Source organism: Trypanosoma rangeli, assembly GCF_003719475.1.
Source record: "Trypanosoma rangeli strain AM80 chromosome Unknown Tra_15.4_contig_00112, whole genome shotgun sequence".
Taxonomy (NCBI): Eukaryota; Euglenozoa; class Kinetoplastea; order Trypanosomatida; family Trypanosomatidae; genus Trypanosoma; species Trypanosoma rangeli.
Window position 1 is genome coordinate 10,870 of NW_021705855.1, and position 21,699 is coordinate 32,568.

At 54.6% G+C, this 21,699-nt stretch overlaps 5 protein-coding genes and 1 pseudogene across 5 annotated transcripts, besides 16 other annotated features; all 6 read left to right on the top strand.

The window, feature by feature from the left end:
- The first annotated feature begins 998 nt into the window (after nucleotides 1-998).
- Nucleotides 999-1,023: a microsatellite.
- Nucleotides 1,024-1,080: 57 nt separating this feature from the next.
- Nucleotides 1,081-1,115: a microsatellite.
- Nucleotides 1,116-1,835: 720 nt separating this feature from the next.
- TraAM80_04034 (uncharacterized protein) lies at nucleotides 1,836-3,578 on the top strand (the record flags this gene model as incomplete). The annotated part of the gene is made up of 1 exon (XM_029380979.1): nucleotides 1,836-3,578. One exon carries the CDS (start codon nucleotides 1,836-1,838, stop codon nucleotides 3,576-3,578), a length of 1,743 nt encoding a protein of 580 aa, XP_029239196.1.
- Nucleotides 3,579-3,592: 14 nt separating this feature from the next.
- Nucleotides 3,593-3,647: a microsatellite.
- Nucleotides 3,648-3,738: 91 nt separating this feature from the next.
- Nucleotides 3,739-3,779: a sequence feature (A-rich).
- Nucleotides 3,780-4,017: 238 nt separating this feature from the next.
- Nucleotides 4,018-4,036: a microsatellite.
- A 73-nt stretch (nucleotides 4,037-4,109) lies between these two features.
- Nucleotides 4,110-4,135: a microsatellite.
- Nucleotides 4,136-4,555: 420 nt separating this feature from the next.
- Nucleotides 4,556-4,583: a microsatellite.
- Nucleotides 4,584-4,673: 90 nt separating this feature from the next.
- Nucleotides 4,674-4,711: a microsatellite.
- A 20-nt stretch (nucleotides 4,712-4,731) lies between these two features.
- Nucleotides 4,732-4,775: a microsatellite.
- Nucleotides 4,776-4,965: 190 nt separating this feature from the next.
- Nucleotides 4,966-5,018: a microsatellite.
- A 404-nt stretch (nucleotides 5,019-5,422) lies between these two features.
- Nucleotides 5,423-5,440: a microsatellite.
- A 10-nt stretch (nucleotides 5,441-5,450) lies between these two features.
- Nucleotides 5,451-5,472: a microsatellite.
- Nucleotides 5,473-6,032: 560 nt separating this feature from the next.
- Nucleotides 6,033-6,072: a microsatellite.
- An 86-nt stretch (nucleotides 6,073-6,158) lies between these two features.
- On the top strand, nucleotides 6,159-10,109 carry TraAM80_04035 (uncharacterized protein; the record flags this gene model as incomplete). Its single annotated transcript, XM_029380980.1, has 1 exon — nucleotides 6,159-10,109. The coding sequence occupies one exon, from the start codon at nucleotides 6,159-6,161 to the stop codon at nucleotides 10,107-10,109; it is 3,951 nt and encodes a 1,316-aa protein (XP_029239197.1).
- Nucleotides 10,110-10,269: 160 nt separating this feature from the next.
- Nucleotides 10,270-10,327: a microsatellite.
- A 77-nt stretch (nucleotides 10,328-10,404) lies between these two features.
- On the top strand, nucleotides 10,405-13,986 carry TraAM80_04036 (uncharacterized protein; the record flags this gene model as incomplete). The annotated part of the gene is made up of 1 exon (XM_029380981.1): nucleotides 10,405-13,986. The coding sequence occupies one exon, from the start codon at nucleotides 10,405-10,407 to the stop codon at nucleotides 13,984-13,986; it is 3,582 nt and encodes a 1,193-aa protein (XP_029239198.1).
- Nucleotides 13,987-14,330: 344 nt separating this feature from the next.
- Nucleotides 14,331-14,352: a microsatellite.
- A 209-nt stretch (nucleotides 14,353-14,561) lies between these two features.
- On the top strand, nucleotides 14,562-18,488 carry TraAM80_04037 (uncharacterized protein; the record flags this gene model as incomplete). The annotated part of the gene is made up of 1 exon (XM_029380982.1): nucleotides 14,562-18,488. One exon carries the CDS (start codon nucleotides 14,562-14,564, stop codon nucleotides 18,486-18,488), a length of 3,927 nt encoding a protein of 1,308 aa, XP_029239199.1.
- Nucleotides 18,489-18,616: 128 nt separating this feature from the next.
- TraAM80_04038 (hypothetical protein) lies at nucleotides 18,617-18,861 on the top strand (annotated as a pseudogene).
- Nucleotides 18,862-19,100: 239 nt separating this feature from the next.
- Nucleotides 19,101-20,921, top strand: TraAM80_04039 (uncharacterized protein; the record flags this gene model as incomplete). Its single annotated transcript, XM_029380983.1, has 1 exon — nucleotides 19,101-20,921. One exon carries the CDS (start codon nucleotides 19,101-19,103, stop codon nucleotides 20,919-20,921), a length of 1,821 nt encoding a protein of 606 aa, XP_029239200.1.
- Nucleotides 20,922-21,283: 362 nt separating this feature from the next.
- Nucleotides 21,284-21,323: a microsatellite.
- The last annotated feature ends 376 nt before the right edge of the window (nucleotides 21,324-21,699 follow it).

Here is a 21,699-nt window from a genome sequence, read left to right on the forward strand (position 1 = left end):
AATATATATTCCCTCACCGTGAGTGTGTGAGGCCTTACTGCGTGAGAGTGGGTCCCGCGCTTCGTCCTGCCGCATGTGGTAGTGCTACTGGTGTTCATAGATTACCCCTACGAGCGCCTGCATATTGTGACCTCTCACCAGAACGGTCCCGTACACAATGGGATCCACATGGCATCAAGCAAATGGGCGCACCCATCAATGGGTGCTGCTGCCACCGGGCGGTCCCCTGCCTCAGCAGCGGCTCATGCATGGCCTTCATGCCGGTGGGGCGTTGGTATCAAATGACCCAAAGTAGTTTGTGCGGCACGACACGGGGGAACGCATATAGGGAAATATGGTGAATAACAAAGCTGTCTGTCCGTCTCATTGCAGTGGTTGCGTTAACTTCATGCTTAGCACGCAAACGCCGCATAAATTTGTAAATAGCATTATGGGTGGGAACCACTGCAGGGCCCTGTCAAACAGCAATGGTCAAGCATGGCAAGATCCGAAAAATGATGGCTGTACAGTAATGGCTGGAGACGGGGTCTTTGACAATGCTACTGGTGAAGCGCGTCATGTCTCTCCAGTTACAGGAAAGCCTGTTGTGGCCCCCACACGATTTAAGGTAAATCACTGCAAGTGACCGCGACGGCACCACCATGAGGAAATGTACGACCCTGGACGGGAATCGTGGGTGGAGGAACTTGCACACGCGGGATGTGTGGCATCTCCAGTGCCGTCTCCATCCGGGCTCTCCGTGGGGCGCAGCAAGTGCAAGATGTTCATGCGCGCAGAAACAGTCGCTTTTTCAGTTTAAAATTGTGAGTTTGTGAATGCTTTTATGGGTCTTTTCAAGTAACGCGCCTTCAATTTGTGCTTTGTTGGCTGGTCTGTTGTGGTGGGGGTGGGGGTGCAGCGGTCATTTGAGAGTGACGGTGTGTGTATGCGCGTGTGATGGCGCTGTGCCTTGTTGAGGACGGCGAATAAAAATGACAGAGGCGAGGAGGGGAGAAGGGAAAGAAAAATAAAAACAAAAAAAAATCGACGGTAGCTAATTCCAAAATCCCCGCTTTATCTCATGAGTAATATTATGCACTGTGTGTGTCTGTTTTTTTTTTGTTTGTTTGTTCGTTCCGCACCTCACCCAAGAGGTCTGATATTATCTCCTTATGTATGCCCTCTCATGCAGCTCCATATGGTCAGCGTCTTCGCATGTAGGGTGTCTGTGCATGTGTGCTTGCTTGCGTGATTGTGTCTCTCTGTGCGTCACCTTCACTGTGGTTGTCTTGACGGCGCTCCCCGCTTCACGCACCGCGTTCACTGCATGCTTCGCTGTCACACGCTTCTTCTTTCTCCCTGTCTCCAGCTCTCGATCTCGTGTTCGACGACGTGAATAGTAACTGCTCGCCCGGGGATACGGCGTGGAGGAAGGAGGAAGGAAAGAGTCGCAACGCACGCCTAACTTCCTGTCTCTCCAGCGCTTCAGTGTCTGTCTGACTGGCCTCGACAAGGGAGCAAAGACACATTTGCGAAAAGGACGAGGAAAGGAGGCCCCGCTCTTTGGCCTCCTCCGCACACCTTCAGTGGGAGAGAGCTTTGTGTTGATACAAGTACAACTCCCACTTCCAGTATTACTGGGTGTAGAAGCCGCCTTATTTAGTACCGCTTCTTCTGCGCCGAGGGAACAGGGTGGCGCAGCCCCACACACTCATACACACCGCGTTTGGGAAATTCCCGGGGAAGAACAGCTTGGGGTGGGAAACGCACGCGGGCGCAGTCGCCCACGCGGCTTGGTTTTCTTCGCACCGTCTGCCCAGCGGCCCCGCTGTTCACGCGGGGGGGACACCGGTGTTATGAACCTTTGCACCTCCGACGAGTCACTCGCATTCGGCTACAGCAACGGATACCGCATGGTGGGCAACATCAACGCGCTGGACAACGTCCTTTTGACCCCCAACTTGGGCAACGCCAACGGGGCAGACAGGCGGCCGGAGCAAAAGCCACTGCTCCCGCCCACGGGAAAAGGCAACAGCTGTGTGGCGGTTATGGCGCCAATGCAGCAACAGCATCCCACACCGCGGGGGGGCAGTAACAAAAACATCAACAACGGCGGTGGAGCGGGGGATGCGAACACCAACGACATTGGCCCCTGCTGCAGCAAGGAGCCGACTCACACCACAATCGCTAAGTTGTCCAAGGCACATGGTGAGGAAGTTAACATGGGACACCCAGGGGGAAATGCTGCGGCAAAGGTGCATAAGCCGACCACCATCACCCGAGCATATCCCTCGCGACTGAAGCCAAACATAGTGCCGATATTGCAGCAGCAACCAAAGCTGCTGCTGCAGTCGGTGCATATCGTAAACCACGCTGTGGGGAAGGGTGGCAATACGAAGTGTATATCTGTGGGACCTCCACTTCATGGAAGATGCGTGGCGGTACGCAATGTTTTTGGGAATACAACATCAACCTTACAGGAGAGATGCAAAGTTACCAGGCAAGCAGGTGAGGAAGTCAAGCGCAAGCTCCCAGCTACTACAGATGATGTTCGAGTACCCACGCTAAACAGCTCTGTCCCCATTGTACCAGGGCCTGTTGTGGACAAGTTTGTGCAGCGAAAAATTGCAGCGGCATGTGAAGCCATACTGCCCGTGGTCAAAGAGACGCTGCGAATGTCGAATACAGCTCCTGTGTCGGTATGTATAATGGATGAGGCTTTAGACAACGAGGCTGTGGTAAATCAGTTTCTTAGAAGAAAGGATGGGTTGATGGAAAAGCCGCAAGAACAAATAGAAACGTCCTCAACTAAAGACAAAAATATTATTCACGAAAGCAGGACGCATATCACGCCAAATGCACCAAAAAGTGCTACACACACTCTTCCTGTTGTTGTCCCAGTCAAGGGAAATGAGGGGCAGCCTAAGGCGCCTCCGCCGTGCATGTGTCCAGAAATTGACCAGGAGGTGGGCAAGTTGGAGCCCAAAGCTTTCTTGCACCCGCCAACAAGGGCCACCACGATGGGAAGCTCAAGAATGGGATCCTCAATTCGTAGGTCTGAGGACTCTGATACGGGACGATCTCCCAGTCTGACGGCATCAACAAATGTGGATGGTCAGCGCAGATGCCCTTGCGGCCCTGGACGCAATAGTATCTTGATAAAGACCGTTTTTCAGTCTCAAGTAGATCTTTCAGCGGAAAAAAAAAGGGCGATGGAGGCGTGGGCAGGCACACCGCTCCTGATGCAGACTCCTCCACCTAGTCCATCTTCGTCTTCAGCGGCTACAATTGAGTATGCAGGGGAGCAAATGGAGTTGCACTACACGTTGCACAACGTGATTGCCCAGCTGTTTCATCGTAACCGTCCACAGTGGCAGAAGTATCCAGAGAAGATGCCGTTAGTATTGGAGAAGATTCGAAGACCGCGTTGCCCACACACGCCACGTAGTTTCTATGGGGTAAAAGGAATGTTGGTGTCTCCTGACTGGTTCTGCAAGGCCTTGGACGACGTCCAGCGTGTGAAGAGCCCGGATCTGGGCTTTCTTGATGCAGCCGAGGGGGGTGCCAAAAACCCGTCCCAAGACAGGAAGAAACGTTAAGGCACGGAGGGGTCTTGTCGTCGGTGCTGCTTCTTTTGTTATCGTTGTTGTTGTTGTGTGAGGTTGGTGCTTCTTCTGAAGCATCTCAAAGCGATATCGTAGGGGAAGGTCGCGAAGGCAGGAAAAGCGGTGTGTAAAAGAAGGTCGACCGAGAGGGAGGAAAGAAAAACATAAACAAAACAAAAAAGTAACAATAATAAATAGTGCAAGAGGATTGCATAAACCCCAAGGAATTCAAGTTTATTACCTCTCTATTCAGACGGCTGGGGGAGGCCAACCATTACTTAAGGAGGAACAGTGACTGTGACTCCTTCTTTATTTTTCCTTGAGTGAATACTGTCAGAAAGCAAAAGACCTGGTAAGGCATCCCTGTGTGTGCGTGTGTTTATATAACCATGTGGATTATGTTTTGTTTTGTTTTCCCTCTGTGTGTCGCGTTTATATATATATATATATATCTGCGTGTGTGTTTGTGAAAAGGGACAAGGGAAATTTTAACACGGCGGGTCCGCCACGTTACTTATTATGCCGTTTTTTTCCGTTTTTTTTTTTTTTTTGAGGCTGGTTGTTTTGCCGCAAGCCGAGGTGCTGAAGGCTCCATGGGACACGAGGGACGGCGAGAGTTCCCGCAAAGGAGTCTTGTGGTGTGCACGTGCTCTGGGGCGGAAGGAAATGTTAAGGTGAAAGTGGCGTTGGGCGAGAAGCAACGGAATGAAAGCGCAGCGTGTGGTATGTTTGTAGCTTCGGAGAGTGAAACACAAATAAAAACAAAAAGAGAGAAGGTGAGGAGTGTTCTGTGGAGTTTCTGTTTGTCGTCGCCTCTTTCACCCCCTCTGTGGTTCCGTCATGGTTGCAGAGAGACATATGACGAAGAAAAAAATAATAATAAATAAATAAATAAAACGGGCCAACGTGACTGTGTTTGTTCCCCTCTTTATTTATTACTTTTTCTCCCTCCGGAGGTGTGTGCGTGTGTATTATTTATTTATTTATTAGTTTCTGTATGTCTGTGGGTGGCGTTATCTGTAAACGGCAGTTCGCCTCCCTTTTGTCTGTGCACTTTTCTTGATTGTGATCTGTCAGTGACCGCTGTTTCCCTCCCTCTCTCCCATCCTCATCCCCATCTCCATCCCTCCCGCTTATCACTTGTTCCGTTGTTTCCGTTGTTTTCGTTGTTGTTGTTTTTGGAGTTTTGTTCTGCCTCCTTTATCCGGTGCCTTTCCTCCCCCTCTCTCCTCTTTTCCCTGGCACGTGACCGCACACAGGCACACAGGCCTCCCCCCGCCGCACACATGAATCCCATATGTGTTTGTAGTTTCCTGAGTCTGTGTTTTTCCTTGTTTTCTCACCTTTTTTGCGTGTGTTTGCCATCGTCATTATATCGCACTTGTTTTTTGTTCGTTTGTTTGTTTTTGTTTTTTCGGTTTATATGGCTTTTGGGGGTGGTGCGGCGTGCAGGCAGTCGCTGCTGTGGCTTGTACAGCGTCTGGCGGTGCGGTGAGAAGGCCGTGTGTGTGGTGGGTGGGGGGAGGGGAGAGGACACGGCCGCATTCAAGCACAAGATGTGTATTGCTTTTTGTGATTATTATTATTATTTGTTGATGTTTTCTTTCTTATTTCATCGGTTCCCTGTTTAGTGCCGCAGCTGTTTTTTTTTTTTTTGATGGTGTTTCTTCGCTAGTTTCGCGTGCGATTCACGCGTACGCACAGAGACACATGCAAGGTCGGTTTGTACTGTGCCTTTGCAACCACACAAAACTGACTGTCTAGCATCGTTCCTTTTGTTTGGTAAAATAATACTAAAAAAATTTTCCTCTTTATGTCTATTCGTATGCCTTTTTGGTTCTCTCTCTCTCTCTCTCACACACACACATATATATATATATATATATATTTCTCCCTTTGCGAGTGACTCATGTGGGGGTGCCTCATTCCTCTCTTGCTTTGTGCATGTATTTTTTTATTCATCGTTTATTTATTTATTTATTTATTCCCCCGTGTTTTTTTTGGTTGTTTTTATCTTATCCTTTCATGCGTTTGCTGAGATGGATTGTTTTTAGCCTTTGCAGGTGTCTCTTGGCAAACTTGCTTGCCTACTCCATACATCCCTGTGGCACCCTCTGCGGCCGCTGTGGACACCTTTCAGCAGACACATTGAAGGGGAAGGAGGGGCGAGTTTGCCTACATCCTTCTGCATCATCTTCTCCGCACTATTCCATCTTACACCTTGTTGCTTGCAAGGAAGAAGGGTTTGATGTGTGCTGCGGCGCACAGAAGGACGGTGCACGGACGTTTTTGTGTTGTGTGACGGGGACTATCTGTCGTTGTTGTTGTTATTTTTCTTCTCTCTCCCACGCCTTGTGCCTGAGTGGAGTGAGTAACACTCCGCGCCGCGTCACGTTTTGGCCCAACTTCCCTCTGCCAGTTGCTTTCCCTCAGCGCAGCGCAGTGGAGACACATCACCTACCCACACACACACACACACACACACGCAAGTCTACTGTTTTCCTTTGCCCACTGCGTAGCAGTGGCAATCGCACGCACATCAGTGCAATATCAACAGAGTGAAGTAAGCGTAACATGTCGGAGAAATCGCTGCGACGCGTGGCAGCTCCCGCAACTGGACTTCTGCTGGCATCGGGGTCGGTGCCGCGCTCAGACACGAGCGTCTTCAATCAAAGGAAAAAGCCCGACCACAGGGCTCAGCTGACGTGTAAGATGACACTCGGCGATGGACTTATTTGCGTTGACTTTCTTCCTGGGCCTAGCATGTTGGCAATTGGCAGCACAAAAGCTGTGCATCTGGTGGAGGTGACGCAGATGACTCGCCCCAGTCCAACGGCAGCAGATGCCCCTTCCCCGCCGTCCTCTGCCCCGGTTTTCCTGGCGATGCGTTCATGCGGTATGTTTGGCAATGTAGCAAAGGTTGAGGCTCTTGCGTGGTACCCCAACCGAGGTGAGGTCGTTCTCGCCATTGTGCAGCTGAGTCGCAACGTCACCGTGCTCTTTGATGTGCTGTCAAAGAAGGGAAACACCTACATGGCGCAGCAGTGGATTCACAACTCCAGGAACCGCACCCTGGTATCCGCTACGGTGGCCGGGAGTGAACCTCTGAGTGCCGCCGTTGTGGGCGCCGCCTCCACTCCCCTCACGCCGTTTGGGACAGACATGCAAGAAGTGCAACAGGCCTCGTTTGTGGAACGTGATCCGGGGCGGCCGTGCAGTATGGTGGAGGTTGTGATCAACACGGGGTTCCTGCGGGTGGAACGGATCGCGTGGGACCCGCACAATCCATACACCCTGGCGCTAACCTCAAACGCGACACACTTTGAGCTGTGGACCATTCCCGTAGTGGACAAAAGGGTCTACCCGCCCCGCCTCATCCTACGACCTCCCGCGCACGATGGACGCTCGGTGACTCGTGGGGTTGCCTTTTCCCCGTTTGACCCTAATCTTATCATTGTGGTGGTTGAGATCGCCAATGCCGGAAAGGTGGTCGTGTACGACCGCCGGCAAGTGGAGGTGGTGTGGAGCATGGACACAACCGGGCCCTCCCTTTCCGCCGCCTTTCACCCAACGTTTTCCGACCTCCTCGCTGTGTCCTTTCGCAAGGCGAAAACAAAGACAAACTCATGTGTGCAGTTTTTTCGCGTCGTGAGTGAAGTTATTGCGACGCCGGCAAGGGCAGAAGCGAGCCACTGCGGTGAGAAGATGGCATCTGCCCCTGCGCCGCTAGAATCCACCGATGTTTTGCCTCCCATCGAGAGCATTGACTCCCTCAATCGACTGCAGTGGCGCCCCTGCGGGGGTGCGTCCCAAACCACAGGGGGGGAGCTGTCCGTGGACACCACCGAGGGCAGCATCGACGCCACCTCGTCAAAGCTGTGGTTCGCCACAACGGCGCTCAATGGTCACGAGATTAGTGTGTGGGACGCCGCCAACGGGTTTTCTCCCATTTTTTCCATCCGAACGGTCTGTCAAGGGCGCGAATTAGGTCGCCAGGACGTTAACCAGAGGGAATCAACCCTGCAGGAGTTGTCCTTGCAGGAGCCAACGGACTGTGTCTGGGTGAATGCGCTAACCCTCGTCTCTGTCTTCAAGGACGGGGGGGTTGTACTCACTTCTCTGCTTGATGAGAAAACGACGAGCAAAGACACCCTGTTCCGGTGCAGTACCGACCCGACAGCGCAGGCGTCTGAGGGGTCCGACGTGCTAAGCCTTAGCGCCATGCTTCCAACGGCGGCGGTGGTGGCCGATTATTTTGGGCGCGGCTTTGTGGTATGCAGCACTTCCTCCCTTCTGCGGGAGTACTACACCAAAATCATCAATGCTGAGAAGAATGAATTGCTGGAAGTGTTGGCATTAGAGAGAAAAAATGCCGCCGGTGGAGGTCTGAGCCCATCCTCCTCCGTGATCTTGTCTACGCCTTCCAAGCATCACAGAGTGTCGTCGCGTGCCACGCCAAACAGTGGCGCGACGTTTGACACTCGGCACTCACCTCAGTTCTCCCACTGGCCCCAACAAACCACCTTTGAGCGACGCTCTGTGGGTTCTACGACCAGTATCTTTTCGGCTTCAGAGATGGGGACTGGCGGCTGCAGACGGCTGGAATTTCTTTTCCCTTTATTGTACTCGCTTGCTGCGTCACAGTCGCAGCCAATGGGCGTAGCGGCAACGGGAGTTGAGCGGGGTGCCGTGAAGGAGAGTGCCGAAGGCAATAGCATGGAAAAGGCTTGGCAGCGATCCTCATACGTGTTGGCTTCTGATTCACAACACCGCTCGTCAAAAGGAGGGTCAGAGGTACATAGTGAGCAGGGCTTGGAGGAAAGGGCATCGACCGCACGAATGCGGCACAGCTTGGACGGAACGCCGGTGGCGGTGGCTACGACGCGAAGAGGTTCGTTTGCGGTAGGTTTTACCCCTGTAAACGAACAGCCTTTGGGTGAACGACATAGATTGATGTCGCCTATTACACCACTGACGCAGGCCATGGCAATCACTAGCCTTATTTCCTCAACGCAGTCTGAAGACGGAAATGTTAGGCGTGTGCGTCCCTCTGCCCCGGTGGGCCGCAAATACGGAAGCGTCTTTCCTATGCCGCATGAAACACAGACAGTATGTCCCAATCCTCACTTGGAATCTGGCGTAGATGGTGGTTTGGCGGTGGGGACCGCCACGCAGGCGGCTCCCCTGGGACGAAGATCCCTCGTTAAACCTATGATTGACTGCTTCGTCCTTTCCAATGAGATGTGTGGGTGGGCGTACGTGGAACGAACGGCTGAGGAAAACACATTTGTGCTTTATGCCTTGCAATGGGAGATGGGCTACGATCTGGTACGTCAAATGAAGGCAGATCGTAATGCGTCGACTGGGAACGTGGATCTCTGCTTTGCGCGAATGATGGCCTACAACGCAAGAATGTGTAGGTCACGTGAGCTAGAGTTGCAAAGGCAGAGTGAAGCCAAAGTCTTGGGTGGGACATGCCCTAACGCTAATAGCACGGATGGTGTGAAGGCAGTCCCCTGGAAGGGCGTGGGGAACAGGGAGCATCCCGTTGGCTCAGCAGATCCCAGGGGTCGCCTCTGGGCCGCGGCTGCTCATGCGTGGCGTAGTCACAACGTGGCTATCATTACCTCGCTCGTGTGTAGTCACCTGGATTATGCCTCGCTTGTAGGTGACGTGCAGTTTTGTGCCGTGTTATATTTACTTTTCCGCCTGTGGTGGAAACAACGAGACATTTCTGTGGATAGTTATCCCTGTCCTTTCTTTTCACCGGCCGAAGAAGCTGTGCAGAACGGTAAGGCGGATAAACAGACTCCGGCAGCTGCCACGAGTAGCTCCCCGTGGCAGTGGAGGATGCGGGCGCTGCAGTGGGTCGAGCAGTACGTCACTCGCCTCTACGAAAGGAAGCTCTATGTGCCGCTCAATGAGCTACTCGTCATTGTCCCTGAGGTGATGGGGGAATCTAGCCCGGGGTTGCCACGTGCTGAGGACGTCGCACAAAAATTGTTCACCTGTGTTTATTGTGGAACGTGTCCCAAGTCGGAGCTGGTGCCACGCCCTGTTAAGATGGGGGAGATGTTGTGTTCCTACATCACGATGCCTCCAGCGTGTATTACGGCGAGTGAGAGGGAGCAGGCGCCGTGGAGTTCGGACGATGACTCAAGTGAAACCTTCGCCGCCTCCTTTGGCTCCTCCTTCTCTTGTGCGTGCGCTCCAGAGCAGGCGACGGAATGTGGAAGCGGCATCAATAGCATGACTGCCACAAATGAGAGGGGCAACAGAAATGGATCGCCGCATCCTCTTTGGATGCGTGGAGCCCCATTGCGGAACGCAGTTTGTTGCCGTTGTCAAAACATGGCCTCTATGGTGTGCGTCATATGTGAGGAGATGGTGGAGGGAATGTACTTGTGGCTGCTTTCTTGCGGCCATGGGGGACATGTGCATCATATACAAGAGTGGCTGCAGGTCTCTAACGAATGCCCGTGTTGTGGCATCCCAGTCCTGCACTCCCCTGAACAGCCCCGATAGCGTCGATGCACATGCATTTGTGCCTCCTTCCAATGGATCTGTTGCCGCTTGCAGACATCGTGATGATGACTTCTTTTGTGGGTGGGTGTTGCATTTTTTTTTCTCTCTCTCTGTATATATACGTGTATGTGTGTGCGTGACAAAAAGAAAGGAATAAGGAGAGTGTGAGTGTGAGGGAGGTGGGAGGTGGTAGTGTTGGGGTGGGATGAAGTGAGTGTCTCTATATATGCGGCCACATTATTTCTTTGTGTCTGAAACTTTTGCTAAAGGGTAGTAGGAAGGGCACCACCGTGCAATGTCGCTGCAGCCGGCACCGTCGTCACACGGTTTGGTGCACGCAGTGAGCCTTCCAGCGTACTTTGCGGACGGATTCCGGCTGGTCACCGCTTCCTCGCCGTTCGCCTCACGGCACCACACCGGAGACAAAGACCCGTGCACGGCTGCAGCGGGGAGCACCGCGCCGCAGCTTTGCAGTGGGTTTTTTGGGTATACAGCTGGAGGGAAGCGTCGCCGGTCGTCGATGAGTTGCACGAGCACCCAGGCCATTACCCCAAGCAGCGAGTTCCACGGGGAGACTGTTGAAGCGAATCACGTGGAAGAAGCGGTGGATGACACTTTCTCGCCTGCGCATACCGCGGAGGGGAGTCTCCTGCTTGTGCCCACCGCCACCTCGCTTACTCGCTTAGGACCGAGTGGCTCATGGCTGAACTCGCCTCCGCCTAATGCGCCGGAGGAGGGTAGCAACGCTGCAGTTGAAGCACAGCCACGCATCTCCCCGCATTCAGACGGGGGAAGCAAAAAGGCAAACATGGCTGAACTTGCCTCATTGCTCCATCCCGCTCTGCTGGAGTGCTACCGGGCTGAGGATGAGCAGCTGCAACGGAGGCGAGAAGAGGCGACGAGGGAAGAGGGGACACGTCTTTGTGCAACAGTCTCGACGACGGAAGAAAGGTTGGGACGAGCTGTGCCACGGTCCTGCCACGCCTCATCGCCCGCGTCGCCTGGCGTCTTTGAAAGGACGCTGGTCCACATTGAGGCGCAGAAGCGTCGGCGGCGAGAGCAGTCTGAGCGACTGGAGGCCCAGGTGAGAGAAATCGCACGGGTAAAGGAGTTGCCGATTCTTGTGGAGGACGCCGTGCGGTATGCACAGCAGCTTGTTGAATGGAGCGGCAAGGGCGGCGGCAGCAGCAACATGCGCGTCTGCCACACAGAAGCAGGCACAGTGCACCCTGATGAAGCAACCGTAGACAATAATCGCCTACCTGCCGTCACGACGCCATTGTGTGCAGCAAGTGATAGCAGGGAGGCCAGTCAAATGTTATATGCCAAGTTTCCACCGCCGCTGTTTCACACCTCGTCCTTTGCAGCCGGCGTAGGACGTCTCTTGCGGTGGGTACGGACGTGGCAGCGTGCAATGCCGCGAGGGGCCGCTGCGGCCGAGTCTCCCCACACCAAGAAAGGTGAAGATAAGAAGCAATGCGACGGGAAACCAAAGGGGGTAGGAGCGAACAAGATGACCAAGAAGGCCGTGTTGAAGTCGTGTGCAGCATCGTGTCCACAGCAAGGAAGGCAACGTCGTGGACAATTGGAGACAGGCAGAAGCGGCATTTTACTCAATGAGGAGGTGAGTGAAGGGGAAAACGATAATGACCGCGCATCCATGGCTGTGAACAGGAAGAACGACGATGTGCCTACGCAGAAACGTACGGCGCTTCAACGATACCATGACGATTGGATGCGTATGGCAGACAGGATGCTCGGTGGCAGAAATGGGCACATCGTGTTAACCCCTGTCAGTGGTGGATCTCCGCTTGAGCCACGCGAGGAGACCGAGTATGGCCTGGCTAGTGACCGTATCATGTACGATGAGTACGGCAACCGCCTACGCAGTGTACGTCTGGCGAAGAAGATGGCTGAGAAACGTGCGCTGCACGAGGAGGCTCAAAAGGTGAAAGAGCAGCAGCGTGGGTATTTTGCTCGCGCCGAGGAAGGGACCCGCTCCATCCGTCGCGCTCTCTTTGACGAAGTCAGCGACAGTGGAAGCGAGGACGCGAGCGATGACTCCAGTGACGATGTGACAAATATTGCCGTTCTGCATGGGCCGTGCGGCGTGGGAAAGACGGCGATTGTTTACCTTGTGGCCGAGATACTTGGCTATCGCGTGGTGGAGATGAACACCTCCGTGCGGCGCTGCCCAAAGAACATTGACCGTCTCCTGTCGGAGGTCACCCGCAGCCGGCGCCTCAGCGACCTCGCCACTGGAAGGGCAATGATCAGCATTGAAGAAGAGTTGAAGAAGCTGAAGAACGAGCACGCTTCCTCTCTCGCTGCGGCGGCAGCAGCTGCTGCTTCAGCCTCTGCTTCCGCAGTAAAGGAGAAAAATGGTAAAAACAAGAGGAAGGGCAACGGTATCTCTGCTGAGGCGGTGGCGGAGTTTTTTCGACCACGCGTAAAGGCAGAAACTTCAGAGGTGGTTATGGTTGACGCGGATTCCACCGCTGCGACGGTGGAACCGTCCCATGAGGTGCGGGTGTTGCATGCAGCTGTGAAGGATAGGTATGGAAAGTGTAAGGGGAAGACAACTGCGAACATGGATGCGACGTTGGCAACGGAAGGAGCCCCAGCCTGCGGAAGCCCGGAAGACACCACCCGCACGCTGTTATTATTTGAAGACGCGGATGTCATTCTTGGTGACGAGGCGATGAAGCCCTTCTACGCCGCGGTGCGTGACCTGGCGAAGCGCAGCAAGGTGCCTATTGTCGTGACAATGTCTTCCACCGCCTCCATGAGCAGCCGCCCAGCGGCAACCCCAGCGCAAGACGCTGAAACGGTCCAGACTGTGCCCATGGATGCCGCGCAGGTTTCGCATTTATTTGGGAAGCGAACAGCATTCACGGCTGTTGAGCCCATGTCGCGTAGTGCTCTCTTTACGCAGCTGCTTTTGGTGGCGGCGGTGGAGCAGGGACTTGTTGTGGTGCAGCGTGGTGCACCTTTCAGCAGTAACGAAAAAGATGAAGGCGATGAGGGCCTACATCGCGAGACGGCGACGGAGCCTGCGCTTTCAGCTACGTCGCCTGAGTTGGTGCTGGTCAGGGATGTGGGGAAGTTTCAACGACTTGCCGATGTCATACGACGCGAGGTGTATAAGGACGATATGGAGAGACCTTCCCGCCTCCTTTGTAATACTGCAGACGTGCGAAGATGGCTTAATCGTCTGCAATATCTTCGGCTGGTGGAGCAATGGCCAACACCAGCGACATTGTGTGATTCTCGTCACGATAAATGCGTGGTTGGCGAGGTGTGCATGCTCTCCACACAGCTTGAGGCGTGGAATGACGTGATGGAGGTTGCTGGTATCCAAAGCCACTGGGATACTCAGCTTGGCCGTGTACTGCGAGTGCCAGCGTATGCCGGGGCTACAGCCTCCTCCACATGGGAATGGCAGCAGTTTCAATACGCGGAGGAAATTGCCGCTGACGCCAATGTCAATTGTACGTGGGGTGATGGTGTTTTTGGGGAAACACATGGCAGCAGCAGCAACAGCAGCAACAGCGGGGATGTGGTTCCAAAAACGGAAACTGACGCCTCAGCTGCCACAGGGCTGGCGGAAGTTCTCCAAAGCGTAGTTCCCAATGATGGTTTTATTCGGCCGAAGCAGAGAGGGGGCGTCGAAATTGTCGATGCAATGTGCGGAGGGTGCACGACGACGACACGGGAGCGCATAGATGCGTTTGGTGCGTGGTGGCAGCGCACACGGAAGACAGACGCGATAAAGTCCTTTGTTGTCGCACGCAGCTCAACTGCCTACGAAGATGTTATTGGCTTTGGGTGCCTGCTGCAACAGTCTTCCATCATGGGGAAGGGACCCAACGGGTGAATGCGGCGGCGGCTGTGCTGCCGCCGCGACCCAGCATAGAGAAATGTAGATAGATGGAGGGGAATGTGAGTGCAGTGGCTGGCGGTGGTGGACGTGGCACCGCGCAGAGGCAGGACAGAAGCAGCGAGAGTAAAAAGACTACAGAGAGGAGGTGAGCGGCAGAGACACAGAAATAGACAACAACAACATGAAATAAGGCGTTATGTGAGGTGGGGGGTGGGGAAACGTTTTCCAAGATTCCGCAGATACTGTTTTCCACAGTTTTGTGGTTCTTTTCCCATTGAAACATTGTTTTCCTGCTTATGCTTCTGTATTTGCCTTTTCAACTTGCCCATTGATTTTTGTTCTTTCTTTCCTTTTTTCTTTTGCGTGTGTCTTCTCGCTTGCCGAGATGATGCGGAGGTAGCAGGGATAGAAACGTTTAGGAGAACTTGCGAAGTGCGGGAGTGGGAAGGTGACAGGCCACACAACGCAGATTGTGTTTTTGCATCTTTTTTTGGTTTTCTTATTGACTTTCTGGTCTCCCTTTCCCGCCCCTTTGTGCAACTTTGGGAGGAGACGAGGAGGCGTTGTGAATGTCGCTTCCCACCACACCCGCTCAGCCGCAGCCCGCGGACGTCACCTTCGAGTCACATCAAAACGGCAAGCAGCGCGTGGTGATGTGTCCTATCGAATTTGGCTCATCCTCTACAATCCAACCGCGGCAGCTTGAGAAGCACGCCGGGTTTGGGTTTAAACTGCAACGCCTGCGTCAGAAACACCTTTACACGGGTGATGTGGTTCGCGCCGGAAGCACACGTGACTGTGGGAACAGCAGCAATGTTTTTATCCCTCACGGGGTTGGTACGTTAGTGTGTCTCTTGTACGTCAAGGGTGGCGCCGGTAGCTTGACGGGGAAGGCGGTCGCTCCGGTTGGTTTACCGCACACACTGGTGGTTAGCGAGTTTGGTGAGGTGGAGCAGTTGCGGGATGCCGTTTTGCTCACCTTTTCCATGTACACGGGATCCTTCAGCTACGGCAGACGACAGGGGAAGGGGCGGCTGACTGTGTATCCTCACTACTTCATAGACTGCTGTTGGGATGATGATGCACCACTTTTAGACCGCACCCCGTGTGTGCTTTGCTTTTACCCCACAGCCAGTACCTCACCAGAGGCGGCGAAGGAGCTGGTAGAGCCAACATATGTGGGTGGGACTTCAGGAAAAGATGCAGATATGAGCAGAACAATGCAATATATTGGTATGATCTCTTTGATTTCATCGGAGCTGACGCCGCACCGAGGATCATTTGCAGGTCTGGCCTGGGCAGAGCAGGCACGTTTTGTTCCGGACGGAGTAGGGGAGATGCTGTACCCACAAGGCAATCGCTACTGTGGATTTTGGCAGTGTGGTCAACGACATGGCTTTGGCGTGGAGTACGATTCACACAAAGGCACCGTTTACATGGGCAGCTTTGTGGATGATCATCGCGAGGGTTCAGGCACGCTGCACTACTGCGCCACAGGTGTGATGTTTTCTGGGAGCTGGAAGAGAGGTGAGCTTACCGACAACTCCAACACCATCTTACCGACGTACCCGTTTATTCTGCAGGGGACACTTTGGAAAAGCTATGAAAAATGGTCCTTTGACTATGGCACCTTGATGCGTGCACCTGTCTATCTCGGCGGGATTTGGGAGCCGCTCTTCCTCACCCTCGACGAGAAACTCGCCTCCCACCTCTGGGAACAACAGGCGACCTCCCGCGCCATCGCAATGACGGTGGTGGAGCATGACGAGGCAAAGGATGACGCGGATGAGAGTTTTATTGTGCTTCTCAACAACATGATGCAGAGTGCGGAATTCAAGGCCCTCTTGGTGCCCTTCCAGCGGTGTTATTATTTTTTGTACAAGCCCTGTGTGGGAAGGCGACATGGAAAAAGGAATGGGCATGCTTCGTTGAAGGCAGCGGCAGCGGGGCACTCACGCTCTCAGGGGCCGTGCTTTGGCCCTTCTGTCTCCACATGTGGGAGCGCGCCGGTGACTCACAGTTTGTTACTGACGACGTTTGACGAGGAACGTCACTCGCGGTCCATCCCGGACTGTGGACTTCACAGCCAATGGGCGAGCCTGCGTCTTTCCCAGCACCAGAAGCTTGCGGCGACGTCGGTGCAGCGGTTGTCACCGCTTCTTTTGCACCTGCGTGAGCTTGGCCACAACCGCCGTCATGGAGTTGCAGCGGCGCCAGCGGGCGCCTGCTGGTCCTGTCCGTCATGGTGCGACGAGATGGGCGTGAGTGGGGGCGAGGATGGCGATGGGCGCAACGGTGGCAATTGGAGGGGCAGGGGGGGAGCGGTTTACTGCTTTCACACAGAGAGCGTGGCGGAGGGCTTGGCCACGCGAATGTCGCCAGCCAAGTTGTTTGAGCATGCGATGCATGACCTCGCCTCGTTTGTCTCTTCTGTGCGACTGCGGCTACTTTCGTACGTGGCGTCGCACCCGTCGGCGTGCGACGTGTCAGTGAGCAAACGTGTCCTTGCTGTCTGCTGGGACTCCGTCTACGCGCTTGTGGCTCCCGTCATTCACGAGCTCGCCGCGGCAGCAGAGGCGGAAACCGTCGTGGCCACGTCGTTAGCTGTGCAACGATGCGCCTCCCTCAACCGCCAGGATTTTATTCCGACGGCGGCTGCAAACAAGTTTGGTAGTAGTGACGAGGAACGAGAGACGGCGGAGCGCATTACGCGTCTGTTTGGGTCACCCGCCCACCATAGCCAACGAGTCGTGGAGCAGACAACAAATGGACAGCTGCTTTGCTTCGGCCCACATGATGGTAGCGGGGGGGATGCCCCGGACCTGTACTTTTCTCCGGCGAGCATGTTTGCCGCCTTCAGGTCTGTGTACACCTACGCTGTGGGGTTGTTTCCATGTAATGCCTTCCTCCAGGAGCGTTGGATGAGCTACAGTGTTCTGGAGGCCTTCATCCACGCAGGAGGCGCACATCCGCGTGACGCTCTCAGTCCACCCGCCGTACTGCGAATCCTGCAGTTCCTTGCGACCGAGGTGAACCCGCGCTACCCATTTACTGACGGAGCGGGTGAAGTGCGAGGCGATGCCAGTATTCCCCATGAGGAGCAGGAAAAAAGTCCGCAGGCGTCACGCAGAAACATCATGAGTGGGAGTGGCGGTTTTGTCCCGGCTGGAGGCATGGAAACCGATATGACTGAGGTAGAGTTTTGGTTGAATTCCATCGCAGCGTCGTATGCCGCACCAAAGGAGGCCACGGAGGTGTTGTCGTTGCTTGCTTTGGCGCGTTCTGGCGTAACTCGCTTGCAAAGCGTGTATCCCACAATTCGGTTTAAATATTGCCCTTCTGTTGCGGTGGATGTCACTGTCTTGGAGCGTGGCAGGTCGGGTATTGTATATCCGCTGGATGAGTTGGCGGTGCGTACGCGATTTTTGCTTCTGGCAGCTGCCGCATTGCTGCAGCGGCATTGCCAACCATGCGAGAAGGGAAAGGCGCGTGACTGGTGTGTCAGAAACTCGGGTAGTAAGACTGCAATGCAGGCCGAGGCTAACACAGCAAACGCAGCACGGAAAGTACTTGGCCTCACACAGTGGCTTCTTCGTCTCCCTGTCGCTGTGATGCGTCAGGCGCTACAGCAGGTGGAGGAACCCTTTGATGATGTATTGCCTGCACATGAGGATAGTTTGGCACACGCTGCCGAACAGCGGCGAGAGCCGGAGACGCTGTTACGCGTCTCGCCATCAGAGGTGCTGCTTTGGATTGTGGAGTGCATTGGGGGGATGTTGGAATCCCCGAACTTCCCGTCCGCGACGCCGAGCTCGATGGCGCCAAGGCAGACATCCGTGCAGACACAACCCCTGCGACGGCAGCCACCCGAGGCGCCACCGTCCACACTGGCGACGAGGGAGCGGCACATGGATTCTGCAGTCCCTGAAGGAGTCATCCCAACGGCGTCTTTGCGGGAAGGTACTGTGGCAATTCAAGAGGCGGGCAATGGCACCGGTGCGCAGTGTCTCGAATTCCAGTGGAAACACTTTATTCCCATTAATGGGACATTTTCAACCCGGAGTGGGATTCTGCCGTTGGGCGATACGGAAGACAACTGTGCCGGCGCGTCTGCGTTGGCCGCTGCGGCCACGTCAGAGCTCCTTTCAGAGGGTGAAAATTTACATATCTCTCTGCTGCAAGGTCTTCTTGCGGATGTAGGGGTTGGGATGCGGCTGCATATGCAACGTTGCTATGACACTGAGGAGGACGTGTCTTCCGCCGCCCTTACACAGCGCACAGTCTCCCCAGCAGGCGAGAAAACAGGGAGGTGTTGTGTGGGTAAGGAGGCGGTCCTCTCGCTACACGTACGCCTCTCCTTTCTGGGCTCTCGGGTGTGGGAGGTGCTGGCAGACGCCTGGCTTGAGGCGTCTATCAGGCTTCGTGGCAACGCCGCCACCTTGCAGCATATGCGGCGCAAAGGCAACTTCACTGATGCCGTGCAGCACGCCCAATGACGGGGTGTGTTGCCTCGATCCTCAACACTGCCACGCCGCACTGAGGCGATTGCTGGACGAAAGGCAGGAAGACAGTACCTGTGCGCGTGTCCACTTTCTACTTTGCGTGAGAGCGAAGAAGAAAAGCAAGAACAAAGTCGCAGTTGAAGAACAAAACGGTTCTACTGCACCCCTAAACTGCTCTCACTTTCTTTTTCTCGCATACTTCCTTTCCCCTTTTTTTCTTCTCTCTCTCTCTGTGGTTGCAGTCCTTTGAGAAGTCGCCTGGTAGTGAAGGCGGGCAGGCAGGCAGAGTGTGAGAAGGAGCACAAGTGTTTTGTTGTTCTTGTTGTTTATACGCAAAGACTTCAGCAGGAAAACGGTGTGGGTGGGGTGGGAGGGGCGTAAATATCCCCGGCCCAGGCGACGCATAGTAGTCGACCTTGCATTCGTATCCGACCGTGCGTGGTCCTTAAAAAAAAAAAAAATCCTTTTCTTCCCCTTTGTTTGACATTATCGTCGGTATCAGCAGGACTTTCATTATTTCCATTATCATTCCTTTTGTCGTCACCTTAAATGGATTCAGTGGTTGTTTACACGCGCGCCCCCTGCGGCACGAGGCCGCGGCCCTCCATGGCCGCCGACGACAGGGATACTTCGGAGAACAGTACGCTGCCACCGCCGTCATTGAACGGCGCTATCGGGCCCCACAGATCTGGCTTTGAGTGGAACACCGGCCACAGTAGCCACAGGCACGAGGGCGGCGCGAAGGAGGAGGGAAAACATGTTATGCATCACGAGTTTGCCAGTACAGCTGCGCCGACGGCGCAGCCGGGGGGTCGCAGCAACTCGAAGAACTCCAGCGAAGGGAGTGTTAACTGCCCCCATGCGAAGCTGGACGCCAGCTACGAGGAGATCCACACGGAGGAGGATCAGTTCACCCGGCCTGTGCTCAACGGAGTGGGCCGATTTCGTGGCAATAGCTACGATGATGAGAAGTTTGATGAAGACGAATATAACTCCGAGGACGAAGAGGATGAGGAGGATGAGGATGTGCCGCGAATTGCCATGATTGCGGAGCCCAGCAAGAAGAGGTTTTCCTGCAACATTTTCGACGCCAAAGCCAGAGCCGGTAAAGCACCACTGGAGCCTTCACACAACCGCTACAGAGAAGAAGAGCAACCGCAACATTCTACGGAGTGGCGACGTCGTGGATGCTCGTTCTCCGATGCTGAGCACGAGGCATGGGGGCCGCAACATGCCAATGGGGAAGAGTGGAAGGGCGTTTTTTCACAAAAGGCGGCGGCGCGAATACGGATGGAAGGGCATCCTCGTCACGTGTACATAGACCCGCCCTCTTTGCCCGAGCGGCTGTCAGGTGAAGTTGCTAAGGTTGTGACGCTTTCCCCGCTTCGGCGGAGGTCCCCGCTTGCATACGAGACCGTACAAGCAGCTTCGGAGAATGCGGTGAAAGCGCATGTCGTTGGGGAGGCGCATAAATTCTACGCATCAGAGCCGTTTGCAGCGAGGAGGGACTGGACGCCGACGCGCGGAGAGTTTGAGCCCGACGATGCGGGTGTTGGTGTGGGTATTGATGCCGTCGTGCCTTTGCAGCAGCGTCCCCGCCGCTCTGATCCGTCCGAGTGGCCGAGCGGCGGGGACGCAAACGTGGTGTCCGCTCTCTTCTCCGAAGAAAAACCCCAGGAGAGGGAACGAGGACATGAATCGCCTTCGCTGCAGAAGAAATACAGGCGCCACAGGAAGGAGGAAAAGCAGGACGCGGACAGCAAGCTGCTGCAGCGTTCGGCTTCGCCCTCCACCGACTCCGAAGCGGAGGTGAGGGAAAAGAAGAAGCATCGCAGAATGAGAAGCAGCGGTGGTGACGATGACGACGAGAAACCCCGAAGCAAGAGCAGGAGGAAACTCAAAAAAAGGCATGGCAATGACGAGAAGAAGACGGCGGGGGAGGGGGAGAACGGAAATGAAGCCGAGCACGCGGATGTGCAAGTTTTGCCTGTATTTACCGCGGAGCAGGTTGTACCGCCAAAGCCGAAGAAGACAAAGATTTACTGCAACAGCTGGTTCAGCATGAAACGGAAGAAGAAGCAAAGGGAGGCGAGTGCTGTCTCAGCGAAGCAAGCAGCAGTCAAGCAGCCAACTGACACGAAGGGGGGAGCCAGCGCTGGGATGCCCTCCGTGTTAGAGAAAGGTCAGCATGCGACGCAGACACCGGCACCCCATCTGCGGCGACAGAAGCACCAAAAAAGAAGGCCTTCGCCACTGTCGTCGGAAGTGTCGGACGACACGAGTGCAGCGTGTGACCATCCTGCAGCCGCGGCACTCGTGCCGCGCTCTCAGTCGCTTGAGCATCATCACCGGCGCGAGACGAGTAAATCCCCTGCGGAGCGTGGCAGCGCGAAGAAGCGAGTGAATAACTTGAGCGACGTGGACTAGAGTAGAGTGGGTCCCGTACTGTGGCACTGGCGCAACCTTCATGCGCCTACAGGCGGGCTGCTTGCGAAGGCGAAGCGGAGGAACAAAACAGAAAGAAAAAGGGAAGGAAAGAGGGCCAGTTTGATTGATTGATTGTTTTTTTTTTCTTAAAGGCACAATAGAGAGTGAAGGAAAATAATTTCTGTAGGATAAACCCCGAAGGGACTAAAACAAAAGAAAAAAAAGGAATTTTATTCTTGACTGCGGGGATTTGGGTGGCCCTCGGCTTTTATTTACACTGGAGGAGGTGTTCGTGCGTATTTGTTTTTCACGCGTCTGCAGCCGGAAAGTCTCTCTTCGTCCTTGCATTTGTCACCGGCTCATTTTTTTTCTGTTTGTTTGTTTGTTTTTGTGTGTGTTCGTCGGCTGTCGGATTTGGTGCCCGTGTGGGCCTCCCTTGCGAACTTGAACCCATACGAAGGCGGCTTCTTCAGGCTTGGCATTAATCCTGTCACGACGGTGTGCGTGTTTGCTGCTCTTACGGAGATACGGCGTTTTGATGTTTTTTGTTTTGTTTTTTCTACGGAGAGAACTCACCGCCGTGCTGCGACCTAACATGTTTGTCGTTGTTGGAGTCCTCTCCTCTACGAATCTTTCCCTGTGGGAGGGGAGGGGAGGGGAGGGTTGCGTGTGTCTCACTGCCGTAGCCCCCGATGGGTGGAACCGCGGGGCCCACACAAAGGGAATTGTAGAGTGCAGCGGTGAGGGGTGAGGGGTGTAAAAGCACCTCCTGGGCACG